General features: G+C 31.9%; 2 protein-coding genes across 2 annotated transcripts in view; one reads left to right on the forward strand and one right to left on the reverse strand.

Moving 5' to 3' along the window:
- On the forward strand, window positions 1-7638 carry LOC123662830 (Hermansky-Pudlak syndrome 5 protein homolog). Its single transcript, XM_045597623.1, has 5 exons — window positions 1-213; window positions 2013-2123; window positions 2905-3141; window positions 3599-5842; window positions 7059-7638. Exons 1-5 carry the CDS (start codon window positions 118-120, stop codon window positions 7395-7397), a joined length of 3027 nt encoding a protein of 1008 aa, XP_045453579.1. The 5' UTR covers window positions 1-117; the 3' UTR covers window positions 7398-7638.
- Window positions 7639-13800: 6162 nt separating this feature from the next.
- The window catches only part of LOC123662928 (transcription factor Sox-6), a 75496-nt gene continuing 74181 nt past the window's right edge, over window positions 13801-15115 (reverse strand). The window contains exons 5-6 of the mRNA XM_045597695.1: window positions 14299-14593; window positions 13801-14050 (exon numbers count right to left, since the gene is read on the reverse strand). Of these exons, the coding sequence (XP_045453651.1) occupies window positions 13801-14050; window positions 14299-14593 (545 nt within the window). The remainder of the gene's footprint in view (window positions 14051-14298; window positions 14594-15115) is intronic.

Consider the following 15115-nt stretch of genomic DNA (forward strand, 5'->3'; position numbering starts at 1 on the left):
AAATCAATAAATCAAAGTCAGATTCATTCATTCAGTCCTCAATGTTTATTTTGTGAGAGCAGCGTAAAAGCAGACTATTTTTGTGATAGTAACTGTTTCATAAGATGTGCTTTTAAGATGTCTTGTCTCACAATACCGCCGTATATGTTACAACAGGTAGCTGACATTACTGAAACAATAAATTATCCCATCAAAAATATACAACGCATAAAGGTTAGTTTTAATGAAATATTTGGCACCTATTCAAAATATTTTTATTCGTATTATTTATGAAATATTGTACGTAAATAATGCGAACATAACCCAATCTAATCAATTTAAAAGTGAATATATGTTTTAATTTAAAGTTCATTAATTTATATGTAAATTAAAGTTAAGTTATTATATTGAAAGTTTTAAGTAATCAAGTTAATTTATTTTTGTTTTCATGATAATAATTCAATAATTAATTATAATCTTATTTTAATTTTGAAATATGTTAGAATTTCAACTAAGAAAAATTATTAAGAACGATACATTTCTGATTTATTATAATAGATCCCACGTTCTGGTAGTCGTCTATATATAGCTTTCAATTACCACATTTTCGTACTAATATAGTAATAGTGCTAAGGGTGAGTCATGGTTTACATTCTTAAATAACATATAAGTATGAAAAGTAAAGTAGTAATATTGTTTATGACAAAACCTGATTTCTATAACTGGTAGCTAGAAGGTATGTTATGTGTTATAGGAGAACATCAAACCATCTGACACCATCTGTATATAAAAATCATATAACTTACTATTTACTTTTGTCCCTTAAACACATAATGTACTTAAAAAGTTTCAGAAAAGTTTAAAAGTTGTAGAGTTCCTTGGTGTAGAATTAAATAATATTTTTTATTTTCAAATATATGTTATGAAGTTGTGACATAGCATTTTCGTAATAACCCGCTTTTATTAATTAAGATTTTAATGCTTTTGACTAAAACTGCTTTGTCAAATTGTAATTTTGAAAAAATAATACAGTCCACTGCTGGACATAGGCCTCCACAAGTTGGCATCAAAAATGGTGTGAATTCATGTGTTTTGCCCATAAGTCACCAAGTTGGTCAGGCGAATTGGTGACCGCAGGGCTGGCTTTGTCGCACCGAAGACGCTGCTGCCTGTCTTCGGCCTGTGTATTTCAAAGCTAGCAGATGGATGGTTATCCCGCCATCAGTCGGCTTTTCAAGTTCTAAGGTGGTAGTAGCACTCCGTTATCCCTTAATCGCCTCTTATGACCCCCACAGGAAGAGAGGGGGTTGCTATATTCTTACTCCCGTAACCACACAGCATTGTCACTTATTTTCTTCTTAATATGAGATAATGATTATCTTGAATTCCTACATATATTATAACTGAGAACCACTTTGATCATATTAGGTTTTTAATAAATACAATCATATAAAAATTGTACAACCATTCTGGTATAGTAGTGAGTGTGCCATATAGACCCGAAACACAGCATCGAGGTGTTTATTAGTACAAATATTTGTTTCCGGTCTGGGTGTCTTACCATGTTGGTCTCCTGACAGTGCCTTCTAGAGCATGTTAAGCCTGATACTTGATAGCAATCGCTACTCATAATATGTATTCCCAAACCCCAAGTGATTGTGTGAAGTGTACATTCAGATTAAAATAAACTTTGTTTTTGCCTACCATATTGTTTTTTTTATACATATTCCTAAAACTTGACAAGTTAAGTCAAAAGGGATAGTTGCCTCAAATAAATAATAAGCTTTTAAAATTCAAAAAATTGACGACGGTTTGGCGCAGGTTTGTAAGACATGGCATACTATCTGTTGCTCTGCAGTTGCAGGTCCAGTGCTTTTATATGGCAAACATTTGCATTGGCCATACGGATGTATGCCGTGGTCTGGGCATTTGTACGTATACTATTCCAGACCACACATACAGGAGAATATCGAGATAGATAATATAGAGACTATAATTATTTTATGAGAAATTGTTGATTTCATGTTTTCCAGTATACCTGCTTTGATATATCAAAATCGTTAATAGCATTTGGAGCAACGAGTGGAGGCATATATGTGTTTAACAGATGGCCTTGTGAATTTATACAACTTATACCAAGCAAGGTTAGTATTATATTTTCATAGCGAAAATAAGAAAACGTTGACGTTAAAGATATCTAATGTATGACGATAAACAACAGATAAAAGTTTATGTTGTTTCTCTTTTTCACAGTCAAATTCCAATTTATATAAGAAATTTTTGTGTTCTCAATGGCAATTCTTATGTGCAGAATTGATTATCAAACACTGTAAAATAGACCCTTAGAGTTTTTCTGTTTAGTGCATACAATTGAAATGTCTATAACGAACATTGAGATTGTTATATAATTGTCCTTTTGTGAGGTTTTTTATAAATAAGATTTTTGCATTATAATAATGTAAAAAATTATATGTCACCTTTTGTTGAGTTTCAAAAGCATTGTTGGAGTTTAATGTTATATCATGTCCACTTTAAAATACCTATATAAACATAAAATAACATTAGTATATGTGTACTAATTCATGTATGTTTTTTAGGTAAAATAAACTTCAAAATATTAATATAAACTTTCTACAAATACTTTTTCATGAATTTAAATTAATATTTAATTTAATAATAATAAATAGCATTGCCTATGTGTAATGACTAGTCCGTTGGCGCATTTTGCAAGTTTTCTGCTCCGGGTTGTGGGTTCAATTCCCGACTCAAGTCTGTGTGTGATATATGTATTTATTGAAATAAAAAATATGTAGCTGTATCAGCTGGCTATTTATCTCTACCTATTTTAACACAAGCATTAAGTTGCTTACCTTAGGAATAGACAACCGGGTTTGTATGCTATAAATATTTATTTACTGATTTCAGGATGGTCCAATCACTCGTTTGGCCATATCTTCAGATGAGAAACAAATAGGTTTTGCGAATGGGAAAGGATTTGTCACAGTGACAGAATGTGAACAATCGTTGAGTGGTAGTTATTCTACAACGTCATCAAAGGAACATCAAGGAAACGAAGTTACAGCCATGACGTGGAGTAGAAATATGCTATTCACTGGTGACGATACTGGAAAGGTTTCTATTCTACAATTAAAGAGTTTTATTGTGAGTACTTTTATTTCCTTATAGTAGTATCTAAGAAGATAACTTGTAAGAGTTTACATCATAAGAAACGATATGAGTCTTGTTATGAAAAAAACTTGTGTGCTTTAGACCACACGACTGAAGTAAAACTTACGAAACGTAATTCTCTTTCTGTCTTCACTAACTTATATCTTCCTCTCAACTACGGTTCGCCTCGCCCGATCACACTTTTCGTAACGCTCTCGTCACGCATTCACCAAAGTAAAGAAGTTTTACTTTAAAACTAATGTCGTATTTTTGTCGTGATTCTTACTGGATCTAGGATCCTAACTTACAGTAGTATAAGTTTATATAGTAAAAACTATTTCGTGTCAAGAAATTGTTATTCTGACACTACTATTGATTATAAAAATAAACAACTATATAATTGGTTATAGATATATATCAGATACACTATTTAATCATCTAATAATTTCAGGCGAAAAGAATGTTCCAGAGTTCCACCCAGATTATTATGAGCTTAGATTCACGTATCTGTCAACTCGAAGCGAAAGAATGTATGCTATTAGTATCAACTTTAACAAGATGTTATATTTGTAATACAGTACAAGAACAGTACAGACAGATAGGGCATAAACTAAGAGATGGTGAATTTGGAGCATGCTTTGCCAACATTCAGAAATCCCTCAGTAATGGTACAGTAGAAAATTCAACGCACGATTTTACAGAAGTTAAAAAATATAACATTGTCGATGATGACGCTGGATTTGTTGTTGGTGATGAATTTTCTAATACTGTTATTTATTGTGCCCGGCCATCATCAAGGCTATGGGAAGCTACGATTGATGGTATGGTTAGAAGAACACATCAGTTTAAACAAGTTTTGGCTAAAAATCCTATGACGTTGATGTCGCAAGAGATGTATGAAAACGAGAATTTCAAATTCGAAAGTGTAAATAATCCTGTTGATGGACAGTCTATTAACTTTTCTAGAATATACAGCCTCAATGGTGCTATATTCGCTTACAGTAGAAACTCCTTATATTTCTTAAATGTTCAAAGCCTAGATGACACAGTTTGGTATGATGCGTACAACAATATTGTTGATTGTAGGATATACAACGATATGGTGTATGTTTGGCTATCAAACGGCACTCTCGTCAGCTTAAGGTTTATGAAATTAGATAAGTTTTTAGTGAAATGCTACGCAGATAGTAAATTTCGGTTGTGTGCTAAACTGTGTGCCTTTTTTAAAGAATATCTTCTAACAAATGATTTATCACCTAAATTGCATATATTAGGTGGTTTAAGAGATAAAATAGTTGATAATGATACTATGATGGTATTAGAAAATGTTATAGAGAAATTCGATAAATTAAAATCGGCTGATGCTACCCAATTAAAGTCTGGTATTTATGTTGTAGATAACACATATCAAACTCAAACTATTTTAGACGAAAACATTCAATCGAAAAGTGGTGATGATAATTTATTTGGACAAATAACGCCAGAAGCTTTACAGACTTTAAAAGGTATCAGTGAAACGGTATCGGATAAATTAAATTCAAGTAAAAAAATATTGAGAGAGAAATGGGAAGATTTCGAAGAGAAAATGAAGCATTTAAGCATCGACAAAAGTGAAATAATACAGGATAGCCCTTTAGAAGAAAACGAAAAGTACCCAAAATGGATTCCACGCGATGATTTTAAAATCGACGATGCTCCTTTAGTTATAGAGGACGATATAATTTTCAGAGAATCTAGTCAAAGCGTTATAGAAATTGACAATAATAATTTGGAAAGGGATAAAATATGCAAAATGTTGTACCAATATTCTAGACTGAGCCTAGTTAACAAAGAAACTGAAACAAATTTAAACTCTATAATCGACGACTACGCTAAAAACATTAACGAAATATACGACCTAATGTTGTTATTAGAAAAATACTGTATATCTATAGAGGCTTTAGATGAATCGAAATTCGTACCAAATAACATATTTCTAACTTACCTTAACAATTCGGAAAATAAATACGATTTAATAAATTTAATAATAGACGATGAAGTATTATATAAATACTTTGTAGATTCTTGTATCGCTGTCAATATTAAAACTCAGAAACATTCGAATATAGGTTGTGAATGTGGTTTTCCGCTTCCGTATATAAGAACAAGTCAGATGCCAGTATTCTCTGAATTAATAGATGAATTTATAGAACAGCAATGGTCGAGTCAGACGAAGGATCAATGTTATGAAGTTTGCAAACGAATGCCTTATTTGTGGAGAAAAATATTGTACTTACGTAGAAATGAAGACTTGATCAACGTTTTGAGAATACTTTTACAAATGCTAGATGAGAGTCTCCTGCATTCTTTTCTACCTCAATTCACATTTGAAACATGGGAGAGAGCCATACAGTTATATGCAACATTATATGCTAACATGTGTTTAAATTGTAACAAAAGGTTTGAGCACATATCTGTTAAAGATATGCTAAGTTGGGATAATTTAGGTTCGATGGTGATAAAGTCGGTTGGAGGTAGAAATGCTATAAAATTAATGAAAAGGCACGCGAACTTGATCGAAACGGGTGCTTTGACAATGAAGTTTTATCACTCCTGCTTGCTTGTCGTTCTGTATGAGAAATGTGATGGAACCATAACGAACCCATTGGTTGACACAATTTACAGTTCCTATGATTTCAAAGATACCCGGGATGAGGTGAGCATTTTTTATATATTTTTTTCATTCCATCTGAATGGTATGAGAGTCCAATGTAGAAGTCCATTGTAGAATTGTCTTAATGTGTCTGATTGGAACACAACTTATACCTGTTAACGTGGTGCTAATAATTTATGTTGCAAAAAATTTATTGACCAAAAATTTTGTTTGTGTCTCTTTATTTACTAAAAACAATTAAACTCGTTTGATACGTATTAGCTTCAAACATGTATGGTTTCTACTGAAAATATATATTTAAACACATTAAAACGCCCAACGGTATATTGACCAATTTTGAAGATACGATTTTAAAACTTAATTTGAATAGTTGGTTTTTACGTATTTTTTCACACGGATATTGAGCTGTTCTTCAACTTTACTTCATTATTGTATGGATATAATAATGCTGTGTGGTTACGGCAATGAAGAATATAGCCACCCCCTCTCTTCCCGTGGGTGTCGTAAGAGGCGATTAAGGGATAACACAGTTCCAGTTCAGTTCACCGATGGCGGGATATCCATCCAACTGTTGGCTTTGAAATACACAGACCGAAGGCAGCCCTTGCGGTCACCAACCCGTCTGCCCAGCGTGGTGACTATGGGAAAAACACATGAGTTCACGCCACTTGCCTATGTCCAGCAGTGGACTGTGATAGGCTGTAATGATAATGATGATGAGGATGATAAGTACAGAATAAATCCTTTGGCAATTGCACTGGCGGTTGGCCATACAGATGCTTGCTGTGGTCTGGGTGTTTCTACAGTCCTTGTGGGTCTCCCCACCGTGTCTCAGAGAGCACGTTAAACTGTTGGTCCCGGTTGTTATCATGTACACCTGATATATTGCCTATATAGGCAATATATCCGCCAACCCGCATTGGAGCAGCGTGGTGGAATTAAGCTTTGACGCTTCTCCTACATGGGGAAAGAGGCTTATGCCCAGCAGTGGGATATTATAGGCTGAAGCAGCAAATACTTTAGATTTTCACATTTTATTTATTTTTGTATGCGTTATATAATAATTTCTATTTGCGACCCCTGTGAATAGCGATCCCCACTCTGTCGTCGAGCGCCCAATATACGTGCCAATAAATACAATATATATTAACTTCACCAATAATCCTATATTTAACATTGTAATGTAATTGATTTGTCCCGACTACAAAAATATCGTTTAATACCGTAAAAATATAATTTTATATAATTTAATTTACAGATAAATAAAATACTCCTTAGCGCATCAGACGGAACAATAAAAAATACAGCTTTGCCCATAAATGTCGCAGCTTTATCACCGAATTGGGGCTTAAATGAAATATACGAAACACTTTCTCCAAATGAATGTGAACTGACAGAAAATACAATTTTAAACCAAATCTTAATGTCTTTGACAATGGCGGACATAACAGACTGCTCACTTTGTGGGTTACCATTACGTAATGAAGTTTTAATCGAAGATGGCGGTTTATGGGTTTTTAAGTGTGGCCACATTTTCCATGGTGCTTGTTTAAATTTAAATAAAATTAAACTGTGCCCTTCGTGTTCGGTTAAATGATTTCTTAATTATCCATCATCATCTGTGAGTATTTATTTTATCAGTGTATACAATTTTGGATTGTTTGGTAAAATATTTACTGATTTATATGAAATGGTATTAATGTAATTATTGCGAATTATTAATCTAGTCTAAATTTTTAAAAAAGTTACAATTATATATAATAACAATATATGCTATCTCATTTATTGGGTTTTTTGAAATAAAAATCAATAGGACTATTATATTCAACAGAAATTAATTCGTTCTTATCCTTTTTTTAACTGAGCTATCCTTTTTATACATTTAAGGGTGAAATTTCACCCCGAAATTTTTGTGCTGGACCACCCTGCGATTATTAACATTGCATAACAAATGAAAAACTTGAACATAAAATTTTGGAAGTAAGAGTTGAGCCTGAATTTACAAGTGCCATTTTTTTTAACTTAAATTTCAAAACATTTCGATTAAATAATAATAAACGTCTTACACTTAACGGAAGGATAAGGGTCCTGTACTACGATAAATAGATGTATGGCTTATGTAACAGCGGCAGTATATACTTCCTTTATTACTAATAAATAATAATTAGATGACAGTATTAGTAACTCAACTATTACAAGTATATCTCAAGGAAAATGAAATGACGTAGAAATTTATCACTGATTAAAAATGAAATCAAGCTTAGATATTTAACTTTTCATGTAGTGTATTATGCATTTTTCGTTTCTACAATTATTTAAAAAAAAAGTAACGTAAGATAATACAAGTTATCTGTCACAAATTTTTTAAATATTTTTAAACAACCTTTTTACTATGCCTTTGATCCAATAAACTTAAAAGAAATTATTATTTATATAATTTAAGTTGTGCCAACAACCAATTATTAGGCATTGTATTTTTTTTTAAATAGATTTTGCCTGATGTGATGAACCATTTTTTTTCATATAATGTTTGTTATAAATTGAATACTTTTTCATACAACTTTTAGCGATAATTAGATATAATAATGATTGCGCAATTATGTAGTTTTTTAAAATGTTAAATAATATTATTAAGGAAAATTTTTTTCATTAAAACAAAACACAATTTTTATTCAGCTGAATATGTGCCATTACGTTTTTATTTATTAAGTTTATAATTTTATAAAAATATTTTCAAATATTATTTTTTTTAACTAAATTGAATTTAGCACAATCTTATTTAATAATTATTTTTGTATTTAATTTTATTGAAACTATAAATAGTAAAGTAATATTTAATTTTAATTAATTTATAAGTTTTATAAGTCCTGACTCATTGACTCATGTTTTTAGTTTTATTAGAAATGGAGAACTATAGTGCAAATAAGTTTTAATGTTATTCTGGTATATTGTTTTTTTATATATACTACTGTATAGTTATTCCTTTAGTGTAGTGTGTTTTTTTTTTATTGCCAGTATCGCGTTTATATTGCGATCGCATTATTATAGGATCAGTCATTGTCATTGATAACATAATGGTTATGTATGACAGCTTTGTAATGTATTTTTAATGGTAATAAAACAGTTTATAATGAAATCGAAATGAAACCATTTTTATATACCTACAAAAATTTCAGCAATAAGAATATTAGTCTTGTAATTATGTTTTACTTATCTCTGTAATAGTGTTATTGATAGTAAATTATTCATATAGTTTTAAGATATTTATGCAATGAAGTTTTGTGACCAAATCATCTTTTTAAAAATAACTTTATAAAAAAAAAAACAACAACACACTTTATTGCTAAATATGTATTTAAAAAAAAACCCCATTAAAAGTGATCTTACAATAGGTTAGATCATGTTTTTACATTTATAAAATTGTGAACCAAATTTCTAAACAAGAACACTAGTTCTATACTAGTAATATAAACGATAATTCGCATAATTTATTATTGACACGCATTATTTTAAATGTTTTTATTGGCTTTTTGTCAAATAATGAAACAAGACCTTTTGCATGAAAGATAAGAAACAGAAACGAATGCTCGTGATTGGTTGATGATGAATGTGGGAGGAGTCTGTTTGTATGTGTTCGTTATTTAAAAAAAATAAGTTTCATTTGTTGAGTAACAAACAATTCAACTCTATTTCGAACAAATCGTAAATTTTGAATATTATAGAAAGTGTAAAAAAATATCCAGGATTTACATCCATTGGAGTAAAATTTTACTGTATACATTTTGTGTAAAACATAATGAGAACGAACGCTAATGTAATGTAATTAAAACTTAAGCTTGTAAACTAATGTCTATAACTATACAACGTTTGGCTAACTATAACCAAAAAAAAAACTTATAATCTTAAACTCAATCAGTATATGTATATTTTTGTATTATTGCAGAGCTATGCAGTATTTTTGCATATGACTAACTAAATCTTTCTATGTTTAATTATACTCGTGACACGTGTACTATGTGTAAAAAATCATGTGAATTTTAATAATTGTATTATTGACATGTACCAAAAAATCTTGTAACTGATTTATTAGAGTAACGTACTAGATACATTTTCTCATAAGTTCGGTGTGTAAATAAACATGTTATATTTTTGTAATATGTATAATAGAAAATTGTAGCCATATCAGTTGTAACAGCTAATATAATATTTATTATTATACCATTATATAAAAAAACAAAGTTTTATTTTCATCGATCAATTCTGAACTAAGATCACAACTAATAACAATTATCTCAAGTAGTTTTGTGTTCCTGTAGTGAGTGGGGCAGCCATAATTACTGGGGATTGTCGAGGGTTTAAAGTCGTCTATTGATTGGCAAAAAAAAATTGGCATTGGAGGTGTCAACAGGCTACGGTAACCGCTTACCATCAGGCAAACCGCACTAACTAAAGTAAAGGTTGGTTGTAAATATTAAGCTGTTGAGCGTTGGGCGTTGTAAATTTTAAACCTTCAGGTTGCTCCAATGCGTTTTTGCGCTTATTTAAACCTATAAGTATTAGCTTTTACCTGAACTCAAAAATTCACGTTTGCAGTCTGTTAATTCAGGTCACTTGTATGAAATACTCGAAACTTGGCTTCGCTCGCTTTAGCCGGTAATATCCTACGGTTGGACACAGGCCTCTTTCCCCATGTAGGAGAAGGATCAGAGCTAAATCCACCACGCTGCTCCAATGCGGGTGGCGGATATATTGCCTACTATGAGTAACATTCGCTATCAGGTGTACATGAAAACAACCGGGACCGATGGCTTAGCGTGCTCTTCGAGGCACGGCGGGGAGACCCACAAGGACAGCAAAAACAGCCAGACCACGACAAACATCTGTATGGCCACTACAAATGTTTGTCGTGTGCGGGGATCGAACCCGCAACAGCTACAAAACAGTGATTGTTGCGCCAACGCGTCGTCGACTTAGTTAATAATTAAAGATGTTAGCCATCCGAGACTGGTGTTTATATAAAAAAAAAACTCTTACATCATGGCATGTTTTTGTGGGGATCGAACGCGCAACCGCTAATGCAACCAATCGGTGCTGTGCTAACGTCGTCGAAAGTAAGTATTATGAGCCATTTGACTATCATAACCTTGGTGTGATATTGAGTAAAATGGTCATCAATAATATATATAGGTAGCTAATTATAAATTTTCTAATAATATTTATAATTAGCTATTTCTGTAGTGTTAATACGTAGTTCATTTTATAATTTATAACTCAACGTTAAAAGGTTATAACCTAACTTACATCTCTCCATGGTACAATACCCATTAAAATAAAGTTTATTTAGGTAGGTACACCAAAAAAGTTTTTTTATAATGCCTAAAACAGGCGAAATTTCAACAATCACAAGCTCAAATCTTTCTTTTTTTGCAAACATAATGTTTAAAAGGGACAATCGTTGACGTAGCGACCCGTCGGTAAAACCTGGAGTGAGATCAAGCGAGACGCTCTGGACCGCTTGGGATGGACATGTGGACGCCCACTGTGAACGCCCTCTGCCCCAGCTAGGGACACACTAATATAATGTTTAAAACCTAATGTCCTTTTTAAGCGACTTCCACAAAAGGAGGAGGATCTCAATTCGATGTAATTTTAATGTGCTACCTCAGAACTTTATTGGGTGCACCATTTTTTTTAAATCGAGTGTTGGTAAAATGATTTTTTTTTTAATTGAATGATGGTCAAGAATTTTTAAATTAAATAATATATTAAATTAATTAGATAATTAATTAAATAATATTTTTTCAATTGACAAGAAAATATCTAATTCTAAACCGCGTCCGCAATATAATACACATTAAGAATACAGCATATCTGAGAACCTTTATTACAGTCGGTTAATGATGATAATGAAAATTATGCTTGCAATGGTGTTACATTAATTTGGTAAAAAATTAAATGAATTGATGAAAAATACCGCGCTACGCCACGTCTTAAAATATATGACTTAAAAATAAAAGATATTAAAAAAATAAAACAAGATTTATTTTTGTATAATTACTTTTTATTAAACTTTTGGGTTTTGGCACAATTTTTGAATCATGTGTCCTGGTTTATATCAACTAGGTATTAAAACCTAAGTCTATCTACGTATTTGTGTACTTAGTGAAAACTTTAACGAAATAATCTCATTGTGAAAAATAATTTAGGTAAAAAACCATAAGAAATAATAACAACACATAATTTTTAGTAAGTACAATAAAAATTAAAAAAATATATACGTTACCTTCGTAAAACAGAAAAACTAATTCGTAAAACGAAATGTCAGATCCGAATTTTTTTCAATTTGTCTGTAAACAGATAATAAATACAAATAAAAAAAAATCGACCGAGATCTATGCGATTCGCATATTAAGTATCGATCATTATAAAATAAACAAACTAACGTTCACATCAATATATCGCGTATGTACAATGGGAATCAACATAAGAATAAATAATTTAACGTCACTTTCTAAACCCTTACACATTTACTAAGAAGTACACGCTACATATTCGATTAAGTCACGTACACAATAATTTATTTACGCTTATTCCTCTACAGCTATTCACGTCGATTACATAATATTACTGGCATACAATATAAAGGCGAGCACACACATATTTCTAAGAATGGGTATGTACAAAAATTTTCAAGATAGTATTCGGGAAAGAAATGGCAACAGTCAAATTGTAATAAATAAATTATTACGACTATATGTAGAAAAAAAAATAAAGGTATGCACTCGCCATCAGTTCAAAAAAAGAAAACAAGAAAATACAATTAGAAAAATAAATAACAAATAAAAAATGGCAATTAACGACATCGCTCCCTTCTACCTGTATTAACACTAAAATCTATACAACTTTGTTTCTCTATAACTATATTATGCAGATATCTGTCAACTACACCTTATCCTACATCTACTAATAAATTGCACGATTTGATAAAGCGAATATTTGATTTTAATAATATTTATTTTCCCCACATTTCGGTGGGTCTATTTGAAATAGAAACTGGGAATATATAGATTTATATAAAACCTTTTTTATTTTTTTAAAGTAAATTGACAATCTCCGAATTGACAACCATCTTGTTTTCAACACTGGTTGGTACAGACTACATAAATATTTTAATAGATAATTATTATGAGTTACAAAGCATCGAAGTTGTGACATAATATTTTTTACTCACTAAATATAGGTTGTTTAAAGTACAAATTTCCGCTAATGAGTATTATGATTTATTTTATTTATACTTCTATTATGCTTCATAGTTATCACTGGTTGTGCGACAGCTTGTGTTCAAAACACTTAAATTTTCAAGCATTCCGCTTCAAATTTTTGGTTTGATACAATTAAGATCTTACATATAAACTACGAAAAGATATTTTAACTAAGATTTACACATGGCCACACAAAATTAAACTCCCGTTTCTAATACTTAAAAACTGTTAAACCTATTTCTAATTTAGAACTTAACTACTACAGATAGCTTTAGCCGAACATCGATTACGTGCATACATATCTACAAAGGTTTATCAAATATTTACATTGAAATTTGATGAAATATAACAATATAACTTATTATGTACACTTTTCTAATCGTCTAATCACTAGTAGATACAATTCTGGCACAGTCCAAACGATTTCTGAACGCCACCTACTTATCCAAAAACCGAAACGTTTACATGATTAAATTACTCGATCTTAATTCACTAATGGAATAATCTCAATAATAATTAGACATTTGTATAAACGAGAGATCTGAGCGACACTGGCATCGAACGTCGGTATTAGCCTTTAAAATCTCATGTAAAGTAGACGTCTAGTCCGCACGCTACTAATGAGATTCCTCTATTCTTCTCGTTTATTCGAGAAGTTTCTGAAGTTTACCAGGGGTGGTGAGAAGGGGGCAGGGGAAGGGGCGCGGCGTGCGGGTAGGGCCAGCCGCGCGCCGTACCTCAATCTTCCTCTCTTGGTGACATTGGAGGAGAGAAACCTGGATTCATGTAGTTACCACCATTGGGTGGAGGGGATGAGTTAGACGGCCCCGGACTTGACAAAGAGGGGAGAAAGTTCAGTTCGCTTCCCCCATCTCTGCACCAAAGCTGTCTCATCTCTTGTCTGCGTGTACGCATTAGATTCTTGTATTCCGATATCCGCATCTTTTTCCCATCTACTATGCATGTTCGCTTCGGTCTTGGTCGGTACCTGGAAATAATTTTAAAGTAGAAATTAGATAATAAAATAATAATATTTACAAGTTACGTAAAAATAGTTCGCATGGCATGTTAGTGACGCTAGGTGCGTTATCATACTTATAATAATAATAATAATAATAATTTTATTTATTTAAGACTTACAGTCCACTTGTTAGTACTACTTTTGTAAGTAACTTATATCGATACGGATCATTCATCGTATACACGAGTAAACTGAAGAAACTTAAATACCCTTACCTATAATCAGGATGCTTTTCCATATGTAGCTTTGATAGTCTTGACTGTTCTTCATAATATGGCTGTTTCTCTGCATTAGACATGGCCTTCCATCTCGCACCGAGAATCTTCGATATGTTAGAGTTATGCATATCTGGACAAGCCTTTAGAATCTTACGGCGCTCGTCCTTTGCCCAAACCATAAAAGCATTCATGGGTCTTTTGATATGCGGTTTACCGGCTTCGTCGCGCTTTGGCTGACGGATCAGTTTAGCCTTCTCTGCTTCTTCTGGAGGAGACTGAGCCCAAGATGAAGCTGAAAAGAAAAAATCAATAAGTACGTTTTGTAAACATTACAGAATAAAATTTAAAGAATGACATTTGACCTAAATTTAGCAAAACTACAACGTAGAAATGTAGCAATTACTATTTAGTTATCTTAATGGCTTAATACGGAAGCCTTTCGAAAATATTTACAAAAGTTTACGAACGATATCATAAAACGGTAACAACACAAACAATTTAAATTTTACTTCCTAACTATATTTTAGCTCAAACTATTGTAGCAGAAACTGTTTAGGGTCACGTTTGTGATTGGACTTTAGTCCTTATTTTGAATGGAGTAAGTTACACGTAATAGTGGACGTCAGGCTCTTACAAAGAATTCAATCGGATGCCTCGCTAAGCTACGTCGTAAATTATCGCGAACAGTGAATGCCGGCTGTAAAACAATCGTTAAACAAAGATTAAGAATGGATCTATTCTGAACTAGTTGCTTTTCGGTTGGGCCGAGTGAGATATGGAATTTTCATTTTACATTTTAAGCTGGATTATTCTG

The sequence above is a fragment of the Melitaea cinxia genome, chromosome 19, assembly GCF_905220565.1.
Source record: "Melitaea cinxia chromosome 19, ilMelCinx1.1, whole genome shotgun sequence".
Classification (NCBI taxonomy): domain Eukaryota; kingdom Metazoa; phylum Arthropoda; class Insecta; order Lepidoptera; family Nymphalidae; genus Melitaea; species Melitaea cinxia.